Source organism: Thamnophis sirtalis, unplaced genomic scaffold (assembly GCF_051295495.1).
Source record: "Thamnophis sirtalis isolate CommonGarterSnake01/CBP01778 unplaced genomic scaffold, rThaSir2_p1.2 scaffold_8, whole genome shotgun sequence".
Lineage (NCBI taxonomy): Eukaryota > Metazoa > Chordata > Lepidosauria > Squamata > Natricidae > Thamnophis > Thamnophis sirtalis.
The window spans coordinates 4,389,823-4,408,014 of NW_028261388.1; the positions used below are offsets into that span (position 1 = coordinate 4,389,823).

Genomic DNA, 18,192 nt, shown 5'->3' on the forward strand with positions numbered 1-18,192 from the left:
AGGCACTAAGTCCTTGATGGCAAACCTGTGGCATGCGGAGCCCTCTCTACGGGCACCCTCACCCCAGCTCAGCTCCACAGTGCATGCGCACGTGCCTCCCCCTGGCCAGCTGATTTTCGGGTCTCTGCTGCGCAAGCGTGGACGTGTGTGGGAGATGCATGAGGGGGGGATGCGGCACGCTTTCCTTGCACCCCGTTTTTGGTTCCAGAAGGCTGCCAGCCCAAAACGGGACACCGGGCATGTGCACACATCTACGGGAGGCAGAGGAGCGCAGGTGGGTTGCGCGCACATCAGGGGTGGGTTTCTGCCAGTTCTAACCTCTTCTCTAGAAGAGGTTCCACAAATCTACCGTGCCGTGTAGAACCGGTTCCAGCTCCCTCCCCCCACCCGTCTGCACATCATCAAGATGAAGAGCGAGAGGAGGGATTCTGGGAGTTGAAGTCCACAAGTCTTAAAGCTGTCAAGTTTGAACACCCCTGCGGTTTCGTTTTCTAAAGGGTTAGGGGTGCAAGGGTCTTGTAACTTAACAGCTGTAAGACTTGCGTGCTTCAATTGCCAGAGTTTCTGAGCCAACATTTTGGTTGCTAAGCGAGAGCGTTGTTAAGTGAGTTTCACCACGTTTTACATTGGCTACGCCCACCCAGTCACATGACTGCCAAGCCACTCCCACCTGGTCACATGACTGGCAGGCCACTCCCACAAAGCAGGCCACACCTGCAGAAGAGGTTCTAAAAAATTTTAAACCCACCACCGGCGCACATGGACAGGGGGGGGGTACACACGACGGTGTTGCATGCACATTGCATTATGGGTGTGCGCACGCATGCTGTCGTGCGCCCTTTTGGCACGCCACAACGAAAAGGTTAGCCATCACTACACTAGGTCTGATTTTCAGGGTGTGTTATGTCGGCCACTGACTTTCTGAGTAGGTCGTAGGTTTTGGGGAAACGCGGTAAAAGTTGAAAGAAAGGGCAAAGCCGAGTGACCGAGAGCCAGATTTTTTCCCCCAATCGGACGCCTCCTCCAGATGTGTTGGAAATGCCCAACTGCAGAACTCTTGGCTGGGCAAGCTGGACCAAACCATTTTGCATTTCAGGAGGCCGCCAAGCGACGGAGCGTAGCAAAAGTGGTGAGTGGCGACTTCTTTGACCGCTTCCCTTTCAAGTGGTTCCGTAAGCAGAGAAGGGAGCAGAGTTTTTAACTTGGGAGGACCACAGGTCCTGTCTCCCACCAGAGGTCCACTCCGATGGACTTTACGGAAGTTCCATCAACTTCTGAAATCTCTTCAGAAGGGGGGGGAAATGATTTTGCAACAACAGCTTTCACCGCCTGGCAGGCTTGGGCATAATATAAACTTTGACCGGTTTGCCGAACAGGAGAGTCCCTTCGATGCTGCCCTCAGATGGGGGAAGAAGATCCGCGCTGTCCCCCCAGGTGGATCGCGAGAGGCCCACGGAGGCTTTGGTTCTGTCCGAACTGTAGGCCAGTAGAAGCCGGAGTTCGATTTGACAAGGTTCTGGAGCAAAGGAAGAGGGGGAAAAAAGGGGGGGGGGAGATGAAAGGAAATTTCAAATCTGCCAGGTTTCAAAAAGCAACTAACATACAGTTAAGTCCTCGACTTACAACCATTCATATAGTGACCGTTCACTGAAAGTTATATCACTGAAAAAAGTTAAAAGGTTCCCCTCGCACATATGTGCTAGCCGTTCCCGACTCTAGGGGGCAGTGCTCATGTCTGTTTGGAAACCAAAGAGCCAGCGCTGTCCGAAGACATCTCCGTGGTCCTGTGGCCTGCATGACTCAATGCCGAAGGCACACGGAACGCCGTTCCCTTCCCACCAAAGGTGGTTCCTATTTTTCTACTTGCATTTTTTACCTGCTTTCGATCTGCTAGGTTGGCAGAAGCTGGGACAAGTCATGGGAGCTCACTTCGTTATGTGGAGCTAGAGATTTATGTATGTATGTATGTATGTATGTATGTATGTATGTATATATATATGTTGTGGCCCAGCAGGAGCCATTGGAGCTGCCACCAGACTCCGACAGCGAGGGCCCCTATGAGTCGGCTCTGGAGGATATGGAGGACCCTGGACAGGGTTCTGACTCCGAGCAGGGCGCAGAGAGGCTGGTTGGCCACCAGGAGGCGCCTGAGCCTTGGACCAGTAGGGAGGAGACAAGGGAATCTGATCCTGACATCATGCATTGGAGCAGTGGGGAGGAGCCAAGGGAGTTGTTCCTGGATGCCTGGCACCGAAGAGCTAATAGGCATAAGGAACAGTTGTGCAGTTACAGGAGATAACTGCACTCAGCTGGTGGTAATTAGGCTCCTCTCAAGACTATAAAAGGAATGATTGTGCACACACACACCTTTGCAGGAGTCAACATATTCACTAAAGTTGGAGAACTTTCGGGGCTAGCTTGGCAGGCTGGATTGCTGCCAAGGTTAGTCTGTGCTGGCTTGCTGCCAAGGTCCTGTCTGTGTGTTAATAAACCCTTGCAGTATCTTTGTCTCGGCGTGCTTTGGTGTAGGACGAGGGGGGTCAGAACGTGTGTGTGTGTGTGTGTGTGTGTGTGTGTGTGTGTTTGTGTGTGTCGTGTACATCAATAGCAATAGCACTTAGACTTATATACAGGTAATCCTCAACTTACTACAGTTCACTTAGGGATTCGAACCGCCGAACTGCGGACCTTTCTGATCGACAAGCTCAGGGTCTTAGTCACTGAGCCATCGCATCCCACCGCCTTACAAGATCCTTTTGCACACGTTGCAGCATCCCCGTGGGTCAGGTGATCGAAATCCAGAGGCCTGGCAACTGGCATGTACCTAAAACAGTTGCAGTGCCCCAGGGCCCCGTGATCACCTTTTGTGACCACCTGGCTAGTGAAATCTACGAGGAAGCCAGGTTCACTTAACAACCGTGTTATTAACTTAACAGCTCAGGGGATTCGTTCAACAACCGCGGTCAAGAAAGGTTGTAAAATGGGGCAAAACTGCCTTGATAAATTTCTCACTTAACGATATAAATTTTCTGGCTCAACTGTGGGCGTAAGCTGAGGACTACCGGCTACGTACATAAACAATTCTTTTGAACCCTGAGAAATGACCCAGACGAAATCTACGTTACATAGAATTTTCCCAGGGGATCAACAGAAGCACTAAAGCAAAGTCTTCCCTACCTGTCCAGGCAGTATGTGAGAGATAAACCTGAGTAATTAATCGATGTCTTCCTGGACCAGGGTTTCTAAAATCTGCCGGTTTCGGGTGGATCACCTGGGACTGACCATCAGGATACATGATCTGGAAGAAAAGAGAGACTCAAAGTGATTGTCTCTTCTCAATCCTCAACCCTTTAATCATCAATGAAGCAATGCATTCAAATTTCGCAGCTACTAAGATTGTTGGCCGAGCAGGGACAAAAACAGCCGGGGAAATGATTGAAGCCTGGGAAACGGGTCCCTTGTCAGTCAACAGGAGTGCTGATTTACTACCAGCTTATCAGATACTCGGGAGCCAAAGACTTGGCAGCACAAGGAAACAACAGCCAATGACGGAATAGCCGCCCATCAACACCCCAATTAAACAACTAAAAAGACACACACAACCAGGCACCAAATAAATACCACACATAGAATAGTTCAAAGCACACATTCTGGTGAAAGAGAAATTTCCTGAGGATGGGCTCCAGCACGAATCAAAAAACTCAGACAGCTAAGCCTCTGATCCCCGTGACTGACCCAGATTGGATTCTGCAATGAAGCAATTCCGGCTTGTCCCACATCGCTCTGACATTATTTTTCCCAGCTCAGTTATTCTATTTTGACACCCACTTTATGAAGAACTAGCTGATAATCCGCCGTTGCTTGGGCATTTATAGATGTCGAAGCGTTTGTCTGACAGGGAGCCATTGAGAGGGACTTTTCTTTCCTACTCCCATGCCCATCATCCCTGCCCTCTCCCTTTCCCCTCCCATGCTCTCCTTTTTCCCGCCCCGTCTACGATCCTGGCACTTTGCCCCAAATCCATCAGGCGCTTCTCCATTGGTCCACTGGAGGGCGAACGTGACAGCTGGCTTTCTAGAGGAAGCTGCGAAGGAACTGACATCACAAACAATGGTTGCTCTAGGACGCCGCACTCGCTGTCCTTAACGGGCCAGGCGTTCCAGAGTTAGGCTGGAACACAGACACACACATAAACCCCAGGGGTGTCTTACTCCCCCCCCCCTTCTCTCTCCCATGACGTCACGAACAATTGCCACTCTAGGACGCCGCACTTGCTCTCCTTAACGGGCCAGGCATTCCAGAGTTATGCTGGAACACAGACACACACAAAAAACCCAGGGGTGTCTTACACCCCACCCATCCCTTTACTATTTGTTTCCAGAGAGAATGTCATCTGTGTACCAAGTTCGGTTGAAATTGCTTGAGACGCTCCAGAGTTATGCTGGAACATACATACATGCATACATATACAATAATAAATAATATAAAAGCCCATGCAATCTCATTACAATAGTCTTTGCTGGCTGTGGAATTCTGGGAGTTGAAGTTCACACACCTTCAAGGGGCCAAGGCAGTGATGGGATTCAAATTTACCAACCGGTTCTCTGCTCTAATGACCAGCTGGATAGGTGGGGCTCGGTGGTCATGTAACCATGTGGGCATGGCCAACTCAACGTAACTTATGTCGATGGGCGCTTCGCCTTAGCTGTTACAATGTAATCAGGGTTAACCGGAGAGGCAGTTTCTAAAAGCAGGGCAATAAAGATTAGGCTAGAAACACCAGAATGTTTCCTTCCTGCCTTCCTTACAGGGTTAGCCCTGCAAAGTGGGGAAAAACAAAAGGAGATTTCTTCCAACAACCAGTTCTCCGAACTGCTTAGAAAGTTAACAACCGGTTCTCCCGAATAGGTGCGGACCGGCTGAATCCCACCACTGGGCCGAGGTGGAGAAACACCGGGCGCGCACCCCGAAGGCAGTTGGCCGACCGTGAATTGGAGACAAAAAGGTGGGGAAATTTGAGTCCTTGTTCTAACCCAGCACGGTGGCCTTCGCGGCTCAATTCTCCTCACCTGAACCTTCACCGTGCTGTGTGGATCTTGCACGTGTTCCAGAGTGGCGTCCACATCCAGAGCGACGACTAAGCCGGACGTGAAGCGCAAGGGATTGTCCGACTCTCCCGTGGGTTCAATAATGGTGGCAGTTGCTCGGTGGATCTGGGGCAAGAAATGGAGCAAATCAACCTACGCTTCTTGAGACAAAGCAACCCCTTGCAAATCCCTTTTCCAATCCCCGACATGACCTCGCACAGGTCGTCCTCAACTTTTCGACCATTCGTTTAGTGACTGTTCAGAGTTACAACGGCACTGGAAAAATAGGAACCGAGGACCGTTTCCCACACTTACGACCTGCAAGCATTCCCACGGTCCTTTAATCAAAATTTGGGTGCTCGGCAACTGACTCGTATTTATGGCGGCCACAGTGTGCCAGATCCACTTTTTGTGACCTTCTGACAAGCAAAGTCAATGGGGAAGCTTACTTCACAACTGCACGGATCTGCTTAACAACGGTGGCAAGAAAGGGCGTAAAATGGGACAGCATTCACTTCAACACCGCCTCGCTTAGCAGCAGACACCTGGAGCTCAATAGTCGTGGCTGAGTCGAGCACAGCTCCACCCGTTAGCCTTTTGCAAAACTTAAAAAAAACCTGGGTGTGTTCTTGAGCCCGGGATGCTAAATGCACCTGGGGACCTGTTTCCTGGCAGAGCCGAGGTGGCACAGTGGTTAAATGCAGAACTGCAGTCAGCTGAAGTAGCCTGCAGTTCAGCGGTTCAAATCTCAGCGGCTCAGGGTTGACTCAGCCTTCCATCCTTCCGAGGTGGGTGAAATGAGGACCCGGATTGTTGTTGGGGGCGATATGCTGACTCTCTGTAAACCGCTTAGAGAGGGCTGAAAGCCCTATGAAGCGGTATATAAGTCTAACTTTGATTTGATTTGATTTGATTTTGATTTTATTAACATTTGTAGGCCGCCCTTTTCCCTGAGGGGACTCAGGGCGGCTCACATAAAATCAGGGAGGGGAAGTACAAACAGTGACATAGACACATATAATAAAAGTAATAAGCAACATACATTCATCATTCGGGAGGGGCAACTATCCTTGTCCCCAGGCCTGATGGGCTAGCCAGTTCTTGAGGGCTGTGCGGAAGGCCTGGACGGTGGTGAGGGTACGAATCTCCACGGGGAGTTCGTTCCAAAGGGTCGGGGCTACTACTGAGAAGGCCCTCCTCCTTGTAATTGCCAGCCGGCACTGGCTGGCCGATGGAATACGGAGGAGGCCCAACTGCTATTGCTATTGCTATATTGTTAACGGCTTTCACTTATTTTGGCCATGTCACGTGGGGGAATTCACTGGAGAAAGCAATTATGTGGGGAAGAGTTAGGGGTAAAAGAAAACCAGGCTGCCCAAGAACATGATGGCATCAAAGCTGACACCAGCTTTTTTTCTGTGCTCTTAATGCTTTCTATTTCTGTTATTGTTCGAAAATATCTTTTAACAATTTAATTGTAGGATGTGTTCTGAATTGAAAGCCACCCATTTACTGAGATGGGCAGCTATAGAAATTGAATGAATGAATATATTTATGAATGAATGAATGAATGAATGAATGAATGAATGAATGTATGAATGTATTTATGAATGAATGAATATATTTATGGATGAATAAATATATTTATGGATGAATGGATGAATTTATGAATGAATGTGTTTGTGAATGAATGAGTTTATGAATGAATGTGTTTGTGAATGAATGTGTTTATGAATGAATGAATGAATCTCACCTTCTCTGGCAATGGAAGGCGAAGGAAATTACTCTGTCTCAAAGTCACCCGGAGGATCTTGACCACCTCCGAAGGCTTGGAGGTGACCAACCTGGGCATCAGGTCAAGAAGCTTATCCACAAAGCTGCCTTGCATGTGAGGCAGCTCAGAAATAAAACACCTGTGAAAGGATGAGAGGACAGAGAAGTCGAGGGGTGGCAACACAGAGGCACAAGAAAATGTCTATTTTTGTAAATGTGTTTTTATTTTCCATTTTCATTTTCATAGTCACATATATACTGTGCACAACTGGGGCCATACAACATTAAACAATAAACACAGCCATTCCTCTTGTCAACAATACCCCCCAAAATAGAAACCCAATGTACCTCTTCGACCCTCCATACACCCTTTCTTTCGCCCCCCTCCAACTTTCCATCTTCCCTCCATCCTTCCCCTCTACCCTACTTCCCCTCTCCCTCTACCACTCCTCTCTCCAGATACACTCCCTCCCTTCCTCCTCCCCCTCCCTCCAATCCTCTCTCCCACCCTCTCTACCCTTCTTTCTTCTATCCCGCTACTCCTCCCTTCAGTGTATTTCTACTATCTATTAATATATTCAGCTTGTCCTATTTTTACACTGGAATTAAAGAGCAACTGTCTATTAACAGAGAAAATGTCTATTAACAACAGCTTTTTTAAAAAAAAAATTAAAACAACCCGGAAATATACAGTCAAGAATAGAAAACGATTGTTAAAAATAATAAATGAAGGAAAGAATACATTTATGACTAACAGTGTTGTGGCCTGCCAGTGGCCAGCGGAGCTGTCAGGAGTTTCGGACAGTGAGGAGGGTTGGGGAGGAACCTGGGCCAGTCCTGGAGTCTGGGGAAGGCTCTGATGAGGGCTCTGTGTTGGAGGCATAGAGGGGACCAGAGCCATCCGACAGTTATCAGCTGCCTCCAGAGTCAGACATCAGTGAGGCAGAAGAACAGCGGGAGCCTGTTCCCAGTGTGTGCATGCACAGAGTTGCCAGGCGAAGAGAACAGCTAAAGAACAGGGGTCAACTTGGGAGTGAAGTCACAGGTGGACGGTGAATGGCCCCTTCCAGATGGAATAAAGAGGAGCGACAGGGGAGTGGAGTTTGCAGGAGACAATTAGTTCAATTCATTTGGGTGAAGATCTGTTCCTGACTTCTTGCCAAAAATTGTCTGCTACAGCCTGGCGTTTGGAAGATATCGGCCTGGCAGCTCTCCAAGCCTGATAAAAGTCTCTAGTTTGCGAAATCTCATGAAAGATTGTTGGCCGGGACTTTGCTGGAGAGGAATTCCCTTTAACCTAAATAAAAGGGGTTTTATTGGGACTAGGAGTTCGGCTTTGTGCTTTTGGGAAGCCTAAGTCAGAACAAAAAGGAACATGAGAAGAAAATCGAGAATAAGATCAAATTATTGATAACTATAACTAATAAATAACAGCCGAGGTGGCGCAGTGGTTAGGGTGCAGTACTGCAGGCCACTTCAGCTGACTGTTATCTGCAGTTCAGCGGTTTAAATCTCACCGGCTCAAGGTTGACTCAGCCTTCCATCCTTCCGAGCTGGGTGAAATGAGGACCCAGACTGTGGGGGCGATATGCTGACTCTGTAAACCGCTTAGAGAGGGCTGAAAGCCCTATGAAGCGGTATATAAGTCTAATAAATAAATAAATAAATATTACCTTTCTGAGAGTAGGGTTATGTCTATGTGTCTGTGTCTGTGTGTTAACAAATGCTTGTGTCAACTCTGACAACTTGTGGATGCAAAAGAGATGGAAAACTAAGACAAGGGCAAGCTTATGACAAAGAGGCAAGCACCTGGTTTGCACCTGAGCAATATCTAACCAGACAATACACACCTTTGAAAACAGTCCACTTCCTGCAAAAATTTCTCGCATATCCCGAGCGGTTCCGCCCTGTGAAAAAAGATACAAAGTCCATTTTAGGCATCTTGATTGTAGCCGGTTACAAGTCACTTCCGGACCAAGAAATCAGACAGATAATTCTACAGGAAAGCAGGAATGGAAGTGATACAAAACTAATTTCCATTCCGATTCTTATTTAACCCTCAATTCAGTGCAAGGCGTTTGGTAAATCGCTTTGGAACCTACATCCAATTTGAAATTTGGGGGAGGGGGTGGGTGGGATTTGCCTTGGAAAAGTGCCATCCACATCATTACTGTAAGAAATGACCAGACTGAGGGATGAGTCAAACGCGTCATAAGTTATGAGTCCCTTCGCACCCACAGCCCTCCGTGACTTCTTTATTTACTGCCCAATTGCTTTAACTGTTAGTAGTTCAGATTCTTGTACAGAGTTTAAGCTTGCAATAAATCTTCATACCTCTTTCTACTGCCTGTCTCTCCTGATTTCCATGGCATGTGACAATTACGACCAGCAATCATTCAAAGTTACAATAGTGCTGAACAAATTCCAAATGTAACTAGTGTTTCAGAGTTACGGCTACCTCAGCAGACTGTGGTCGTGAGATTGTGAGCTGGGCCCTTGGCAATCAGTTTGCATTTACAATTAGGTGCCGAAAACTCTCTGATCATATAATCACCATTTGCAATGTTTTCTACCCACTTCCCCAGAAAGTCAGTGGTAAAGCCTGCAGGAAACCTTGCAAATAATTGTAGTATGTTTCCACCCTCTGTGCATTATTCCCCAGTTTCTTTGTCCTCATGCCAGCCATTTGCACAAAACCTGCAGACGCTTCCCAACCTGGGTAGCACTTCCCGCGTATGCCACACACCCTCCCCAATGGGCACCTCTTGCGCAACACCTAAGCATGCAGCATCTCTCGCACCCTGCCCTCCCCAACTCGTGGGCTGCCTCTCACACACATCCCGATGTGACATTCCCAACCTTCAGTTGCATCTTTGCGTACCCCTACTCGCTCCCTTCCCCTCTTTGGCAGCAGCCACTTACCTACCTATTCTGGGACTTGCGAATTCCTGCCAGCTGGGGACCATAGCGGCTTTGATTGTGGGAAGTTGGCAGGAAGATGCCTCATCTACCAACTGTGGGATTCCGTTAAGGATGGCAAATGGGATGGCCGGAATTGCCGTCATTAAGCAAAATGGTTGCACTTTACAACCGCATCACTTAGCGATGGAAATTCCAGTCCCATTTGTCATCGTTAGTCAAGGATTATCTGTAAAACTTCCCTGTTTATGTATTTGGTCACTAATAGAATAAAGAAGTTGGAAGGGACCTTGGAGTTCTTCTTTTTTTTTTTTAACACATAAACACATCAACAAAAACAAACACATGACTTAAGACAACATAGGAACAAGAGGTTCCATATATCATACAGCAGTTCCGTATCGGTTTCTTTACAGTTATTTTCCCTTTCTATACCTTTCTATCTTGCATTCATGGTCTCCTTATTCGTTATCCATTTTTATGTACAATTCTATATTTATTTATACTTAGCTATTTATAACCAAATATTGTTTACCTATATTATGCTTTATATTCTTACTATCATTTATTCTCTTACATACAATTATAGGTATACATTCACATAGTTATTTTTTTTTCTTTGCCATTCTTATACTTTTGTTATTCCATTTAAAAGGTTATAATATACAGTTTGGGTTGCTTTGTTTACCATCCCTAATGCCCCTTGTTACATCACCTTATTTTCCCTTTCTTTTCTCCCTCCCTTCCTTCTCTACTTCCTTCCTTCCTCCTCTCCTTCCCCTTCTTTCTTCCCTTACCTCTCCCCTACTCCTACCCTCTCTCTTCCCCTTCCTGCCCTCTCTCATTCTCTTTCTCTCCTGGAAGGGACCTTGGAGGTCTTCTATCTTAGTCCAGGCAGGAAACCCTATACTATTTCAGACAAATGGCAATCACCTCCTAAAAATCTCCGGTGTTGGAGAATTTTCTGAAGGCAAGTCCTACCGCTGATTAACTGTTCTCATCGTCAGGAAATTTCTCCTAAATTCTAAACTCTGTTCAGTTCCTATTCTATTCTATTTTATTCTATTCCTGTTCCTATACCTGTTTCAATTCTAATTCTTATTCTTCATTGGTTGTTGGCCTGCCTTCAGGTGCTTCGGAAGAATCAACACCAACCTGACAGCACTTAATCAATCGATCCAAAGCTTTCCAAAGTTACCATATTTTTTGAAGTATGAGACGCACCAAGATTTTGAAGAGGCAATTTTTTTTAAAAAAATAAGCTTTTGCACTCTGCCAAAAATGGCCTGTTTTTTGCAAAAACGGGCCCATTTTTTGTAAAAAAAAGAGGGCATGCATAGCCTTTAGGAGAATATAGAGTGCTCCCGGGGGGGGGGGCAAAAATGAGCAAAAAACAGTCCATTGTTCGCTCATTTTTGCCCTCCCCAGCCCCCAGGAGCACTCTGCAAGGCTCCTAAAGGCCATGCATGGCCATTTTTGCAAAGGAGCGGGGTTTTGGTAGGCCAAAAATGCTGTATTTAGTGTGTAAGACACAACAAATTTTCATCCTCTTTTTGGAGGGAAAAAGGTGCGTCTTATACTCTGAAAAATACAGTATGTGAGCCAACTGTAGTCAGCCACTGAATCTACTTTCTGCTAATTTCTCTCCCCAGTCATCCCGGCATCCCCAAAAGTCCCAGAAGGCCTCCTTACTTACCCTCTCGTCGTCCGTACGGTGACAATCAGCTGCAGAGCCTTGGCTTGTAGCCTCATGTGGTGGATAATAACCACTTGCCGATGCTCCACACTGCTGTACATGAACTCCATCTTGTACGTTTCTTCCATAATCTAGACGAGAAGGGACTGTTTTTAAAATTCTGACACGTCAAAAAAAAGGGGGGGGCATGCATAGCCTTTAGGAGGCTTATAGAGTGCTCCGGTGGTGGGTTTCAAAAATTGTTCGAACCTACTCTGTGGGTGTGGCCTCCTTTGTGGGAGTGGCTTGCCGCCCATGTGACTGGATGGGAGTGGCTTGCCGCCCATGTGACCGGATATGAAGATGCCGATGACACTTGTCAGAACCACCTTAAATTATCTCACACACAGCACTGGCATGCATAAGAATATGACGTAAACTTGTTTTTTAAAAGGCATCTTTGGTTTGCGTTAAAACAACTTCAACACACGCAATGTTCTGATTGCACCACAAACGCAGTAGGCATCCTTACCTTTCACAGAGGCACTGAGCTTTATAAATAGGAGCATGATAGTGTAGAATAATCATATCCAAGGACCAGTGGTGGGTTTCAAAAAATTTTGGAACCTCTTCTGTAGGTGTGGCCTGCTTTCCAGGTCCACTGGTGGAACCTCTTCTAAACGGTTCGGTAGATTTGACGAACCGGTTCTACCGAATAGGTAGGAACCCACCTCTGGAGTGCTCCCAGGAAGAGGGGGGGGGGCAAAAACGAGCAAAAAACAGTCCATTTTTCACTCATTTTTGCCCTCCCCAGCCGCCCCCAGGAGCACTCTAAAAGGCTCCTAAAGGCCATGCCTTTAGGGGTGGGTGGGTGGACCACCAAAAGATGGTTTCACCTGGAAAATGGTGTGTTGGCTTAGTTCAACCCACGTGCAACGCAATCAAAGCAACGATCAAGAACCTCTTCTTAACCTCTGTTGCAAACCACCCCAAAGTCACTTTGGGGAGATGGGTGGTATAGAAATTAGATATGGCAAATAGACAGACCGATGGATGGACGGACAAATAGAGGGAGGTAGGAAGGTGGAAGAAAGAGGGAGGGAGGAGTTAGACAGCATTGAAAAAAGTAACTTATGACCGGTCCTCCCATTTATAACCATCCCAGCATACCCACAGTCATCTGATCAATTCCCCTAATGACCGTGGGATTCCCTTCACAATGGCAGGGATTCCCTTAAGAACCAAGGCAAAAAGAGGTGGTAAAATCGGTCACGACTCACTGAGCAACCGCCTGGCTTAGCAACAGAAATCCCGGTCCCCACCAAAGACTCCGCAGTTCAACTTGGAGCTTACAAATGGGAGTTAGCTCCAAAATTGGAGCTTTTGTTCTCGGGCTTCCTACCACCCCAGAGCCAATGATTCCCAGCCAAAAACAGTTCTCTGCTCCCATCCAGTGGCTCCCTGTTCCCACCCCACAAGATAACATTCGTCCTGTGCGAATGTGGAGAGATGCAAAGTCCGGCCCGTTTGTTGGTCTGCCGATTACTACCGGTAGAACGCCCCCAAAAGTGATTTGTTTCAGATGAAACACTTAAGATTAAATATGAGCAATGTAAAAGGACATAAGATCCCAAGGGAGGAGCAGACGAGATTTGTTAAGTAAGAGTTGAAACACCCCTATTTGTGTGTGTGTCTGTGTGTGTTCCAGCATAACTCTGGAATGCCTGGCCCATTAAGGAAAGCGAGTGCAGTGTTCTAGAGCGGCAGTTGTTTGTGACGTCATGGGAGGGAGAAGGAAGAGCCTGGGCCGTTAAGGAGAGTGAGCGCGGCGTCCTAGAGTGGTAATTATGTGTGAGCTTCCTCTGGAAAGCCAGCCGTGATGTCCGCCCTCCAGTGGACCAATGGGGAAGCACTTGATGGATTTGGGGCAAGGTGCCAAGGCGGGAGAGAGGAGCGCATGGGAGGGGGAAGGGAGAGGGCAGGAATGATGGGCATGGGAGTACGGGGAAAGAAAGGCCCCCGTCAGACAATGGCTTCGATGTCTATAAATACCTGAGCAAGGCTGGGTCATCAGCAAATTATATATAAAGCGAATTGACCTGTTGACTGAGCATTTATGGATGTTATAGAAAAAGGTATTAAAATTTTAAAAAAGAAAAATAGCAATAGCAATAGCAGTTAGACTTATAGCAATAGCAGTTAGCAGTTAGACTTATATACCGCTTCATAGGGCTTCCAGCCCTCTCTAAGCGGTTTACAGAGTCAGCATATTGCCCCCAACAACAATCCGGGTCCTCATTTTACCCACCTCGGAAGGATGGAAGGCTGAGTCAACCCTGAGCCGGTGAGATATGAACAGCCGAACTGCAGAACTGCAGTCAGCTGAAGTAGCCTGCAGTGCTGCATTTAACCAATGCGCCACCTCAGCTCTGATTTTGTTTCTGGCTAACAATATAACCAAAACGGTGGCCTCATTTCGGCAGTTGAAAGGTTTGATCTGGACATTAAATGAATAAATAAATAAATAACCCGCCGACCCCACCTTCCCACCGTCATACCTGCCGAGCTGCAGCCAAGGCCAACGCGTTCTGTTTGACGTAAAGGGGAGCTGCGACGTTCCAGAGTTTTTCCTGCAGAGCCTGGAAACAAAACGAGACCCAGAGGTGTTTTTCCCCACCACCACCAATGGATCTCGCGTTGGGGGGGGAACGTTGTCGCCTGCAACAACCTTGTGTGATCGAACGGTCTGGATCTCACAGGTGAGGCCGAGGGGAACTTGGGCTGCACCTCGGAGGGTTGATTCTTGGATCTGTCAATGGAGATTCTCGGCCATCCAAGTCACGGTTGCCCCAAAGGTGCTTTTTTTCCCAAGAGACACGTGGATTTTCTCTGAAGACGTTTCACTTCTCATCCAAGAAGCTTCTTCAGCTCTGACTGGATGGTGGGGAACGGCAAGGATTTATATTTCTTGCGGGCATCTGGTCCTTAGCACTCCCTGAGGCCACTTGAAAGTCTCAGAGGACAACATAGGACGGGTGTTGGCAACCTGCGGCTCCCGAGCCACATGCGGCTCTTTGACCACTCTCCTGCAGCTCCCTGCCAACCCAATCGGGTGACCTGCTCTCTGCCCTGAGACACTAGCCCAACCCGGCTATGGCCAATGCCAACCTCGTTAACATGAGGGCTGGTGGGGTGGGAATGGCATCTGGGAGGAGGGCACAACGGAAAGGGGGACAGGTCCACAGCTGAGGAGTGAGCAGGAGCCACCGCCACGGCTTCGCCGAAGACGTCCCTCCTTCTACTCACGTGACACTCCCCCCCCCCGGCCAGCTGCTACGGGGCCGGGAGAGCACCAGCAGAGATACCCTCCTCAAGCAAGCGAGTTGGCCACGCCCACCCAGGCTTTGTGGCTCCCGGTGTTTTCTTTTCTCCGGGAAACAAGTCCAATTGGCTCTTTGAGTGTTTTAAGGTTGCAGACTCCTGACATAGGAGAATAAATCCATCAGGACAAGATTCAGCAATCCAAATCTTCATTCTTTGGAAGCCCATACTTTGGAAGACAGCAAAATCCACATTTTGAATAGAGAGGACCTCTGGCTTGAAAGAGGGATCGAAGAGGCCATCTAGGTCAAAATTGAACAGCTCTCTCGTCACAACAGGGGGAGGGACAGGATATTGCCTATCTCCAGTCTACAACACAGTCCTTTCAGCAATTCCAAGAAGGCTCCACAACAATTTGCACCACTCAGGTGACCCTGAGGACGCAGAGAAAACCTCCTAGTGGCCGCAATGACTCTCTCAAAGGATAAAAATGACCAGCTGTCTGCAAGGAATATCAATCCTTCCATCCCCCACCATCCAGGCAGAGCTGAGGAGGCTTCTTGGATGAGAAGCGAAACGTCTTCAAAGAAAAAAACAAGAAAGTCCAGTTGCCTCTTGAAAAAAGCACCTTTGGGACAACCAGGACCTGGATGACGGAGACTCTCCATAGATGGACTGAAAGGGAATGGCTGGCTCCACGTAATTTCCTAGCTTATGCCAAGAGTAAGGAAACACGCACAGCGGTTATAAATGCATACCTTAATGAGAAGGAGCTGGCAGCGTAGGTAAGCGGCAGAGAAGTCAGCCAGGCCAGCTAAGTCAGACTGCAATTCTCCAAACCTCTGGAGGTCCCTGAGGCCAAAAAAGGTAAACATATAAAGGAGTCCCTGCTGATTTGCCGCATTAAAGATAAAGATTTGAAATATAATTGAATTTCATCACCATCCGAGGAGACCTTCTCAGTGCACTCTGAAGTGGGCTCGTCTGTGAGAACACTGGCCTTAAATATATTTTCATGTGATGCAAATTAGCATTAGTGTTGTTTCCCCTGTCCAGTCGCGTCTGATTCTCGGAGGGAATGCTCATCTCCGTTTCTCATCTGACAGAGCCAGCATTGTCCAAAGACAATTTCTGTGGCCAGCATAGTCAAAGGTGCACAGAACACTGTTACCTTCCCACCAAGGTGGTACCTATTCATCTACTCGCATTTGCAAGCTTGCAAACTGATGGGTGGGCAGAAGCTGGAGCAAGGAACGGGAGCTCACCCTGTCCCATAGTGATCGGGTCTCAAACCTGGCCTGTCAACTTTCCAGCTGACAAACTCAGTGTCTTTAACCGCTGAGCCATTGTGCCCCCTTTACTCTACTAGTCATAGCCGACTTTATGGGGGCAGTGATCATCTCTGTTTCTAGGCTACTGTGTTGTGGTCCACCGACAGCCTGCAGAGCTGGCAGCAGAGTCAGACAGGGAGGAGGTTGGGGAGGAACATGGGCCAGTCCTGGAGTCTGGGGAAGGCTCGGACGAGGGCTCTGTGTCGGAGGCAGAGAAGGGCCCAGGGCCATCTGGGAGTTATGTGCTGCCTCCGGAGCCCCCAGAGTTGGGCAGCAGCAAGGTAGAGGAACAGGGGGAGCCTGTTCCCAGTGCGCGCATGAGCAGAGCTGCCAAGACAAGAACAGTTAAAACAGAAGGGACGACTCGGGAGTAAGGTTTGGAGGTGACTGGCCCCTCCCATAGGAGATAAAGGAGGAGCAAAGGCACATGAGCCTTTGCAGGAAGCAACTTGGTTCATGCTGGTCAGTTTTACCTTCTGAAAATACATTTGGATTCTTTGCTCCGTGTGGCCTTGCCAAGATAATTGCCAATTAAGACTTTGGCAGCGTTTCAAGGGAGATAAAGGTGGGTGCTTATCAGTCTTATCCTGAAGGACTTTGGCGCCCTCCTGTAGAACTCTTTCCAACTACTTGGGACTCATTACGGGCTGTGAATGAATATAATTCACAGCCGTTGAAATAAAAAGAGGGTTGTTTTTTTTACTTAATTGTGTGCGTTTTACTGTATCAGGAAGCCTAGGTCAGAACACACTGTGCCAGCGCTGTGTGAAGACATTTCCACAGTCATGTGGCCAGCGTGAACATCACATCCAGCACAGAGCATGCAACGAAACACAGAGTGTTGTTACCCTTCCCACTGAAGTGGTAACTATTGATCTACTCGCATTTGCATGCTTTCAAACAGCTCTGTAGGCAGGAGCTGGAGCGAGTGACGGGAGCTCACTCCGTTTATGCAGTAGTAGGACTCAAATCGCCAGAGCATAGATTTCCTCCGGCATCTTTTAAACCACGGAGCCACCATACCTCCCGCAGGTGCAGAAAAGAGTGGGAAAATTCTGCTTTGTTAGCAAGAGACAATCAGCATTTTGGCTTCTTCAACTTCTCAAAGCCAGGCTTGGCTGATCCCAAGGATAAACTAGAGATGGAAGATGGGTTTGTGTAGCTATCACATTTTTCAGAGTATAAGACTCTCCGAAGTATAAGACGCATCTAGATTTTGGGGAGGAAAACAAGAAAAAAAAATCTGTCTCTGCCTCCCAGCAATTTACCTCCTTGCAGCAAACAGCATGTTTCATTTTCATTTTCAGCACAGCCTGATTAGCACAAACAGCTGATTGTCAGTTGGATCGGTCTCCCAATATCAGCTGTTTCAGCCTGCAGGGATTGCCATTGCCTATTGCCACCTTTGTGCGCCCCATTTTCGGCCTCCGCGTCCTGTTTTCAGCCTCTGCACACCCGGGCGACAGGGATTGAAATGGGCGGAAAATGGGGCACGCAGAGGCCAAAAATGGGAAGTGGAGGCCAAAAGTGGAGCGCATGGAGGTGGCAATAGGCAATCCCTGCAGCCTGAAACAGCTGATGGTCGGGAGGCCGATTAGCTTGTGCTAATCAGGCTGTGCTGAAGCTGAAACCGAAACAGGCTGCTTGCTGTTTGCTGCAAGGAGGCAAATTGCTAGGAGGCAGAGACAGAATTTTTCCCCTTGTACTAATCAGGTTACACTGAAACAGAAACTGAAGGAGGCAAATTGCTGGGAGGCAGAGGCAGAATTTTTTCCCCTTGTACTAATCAGGTTACACTGAAACAGAAACTGAAGGAGGCAAATTGCTGGGAGGCAGAGGCAGAATTTTTTCCCCTTGTACTAATCAGGTTACACTGAAACAGAAACTGAAGGAGGCAAATTGCTAGGAGGCAGAGGCAGAATTTTTTCCCCTTGTACTAATCAGGTTACACTGAAACAGAAACTGAAGGAGGCAAATTGCTAGGAGGCAGAGGCAGAATTTTTTCCCCTTGTACTAATCAGGTTACACTGAAACTGAAGGAGGCAAATTGCTGGGAGGCAGAGGCCAAAGGGTGGGGGCTGGCAGG

At 47.9% G+C, this 18,192-nt stretch overlaps 1 protein-coding gene across 2 annotated transcripts in view; it reads right to left on the reverse strand.

Moving 5' to 3' along the window:
- Positions 1-1,295: 1,295 nt before the first annotated feature.
- INTS4 (integrator complex subunit 4) overlaps positions 1,296-18,192 on the reverse strand; it is a 34,932-nt gene continuing 18,035 nt past the window's right edge. For both annotated transcript variants that reach the window (XM_087721002.1, XM_087721000.1), the window contains 8 exons: positions 15,534-15,627; positions 14,013-14,093; positions 11,476-11,606; positions 8,711-8,767; positions 6,841-7,000; positions 5,070-5,213; positions 3,178-3,298; positions 1,296-1,516 (listed from right to left, as the gene is read on the reverse strand). In XM_087721002.1, coding sequence (XP_087577128.1) covers positions 1,323-1,516; positions 3,178-3,298; positions 5,070-5,213; positions 6,841-7,000; positions 8,711-8,767; positions 11,476-11,606; positions 14,013-14,093; positions 15,534-15,627 — 982 coding nt within the window. In that variant the 3' untranslated portion in view covers positions 1,296-1,322. The remainder of the gene's footprint in view (positions 1,517-3,177; positions 3,299-5,069; positions 5,214-6,840; positions 7,001-8,710; positions 8,768-11,475; positions 11,607-14,012; positions 14,094-15,533; positions 15,628-18,192) is intronic.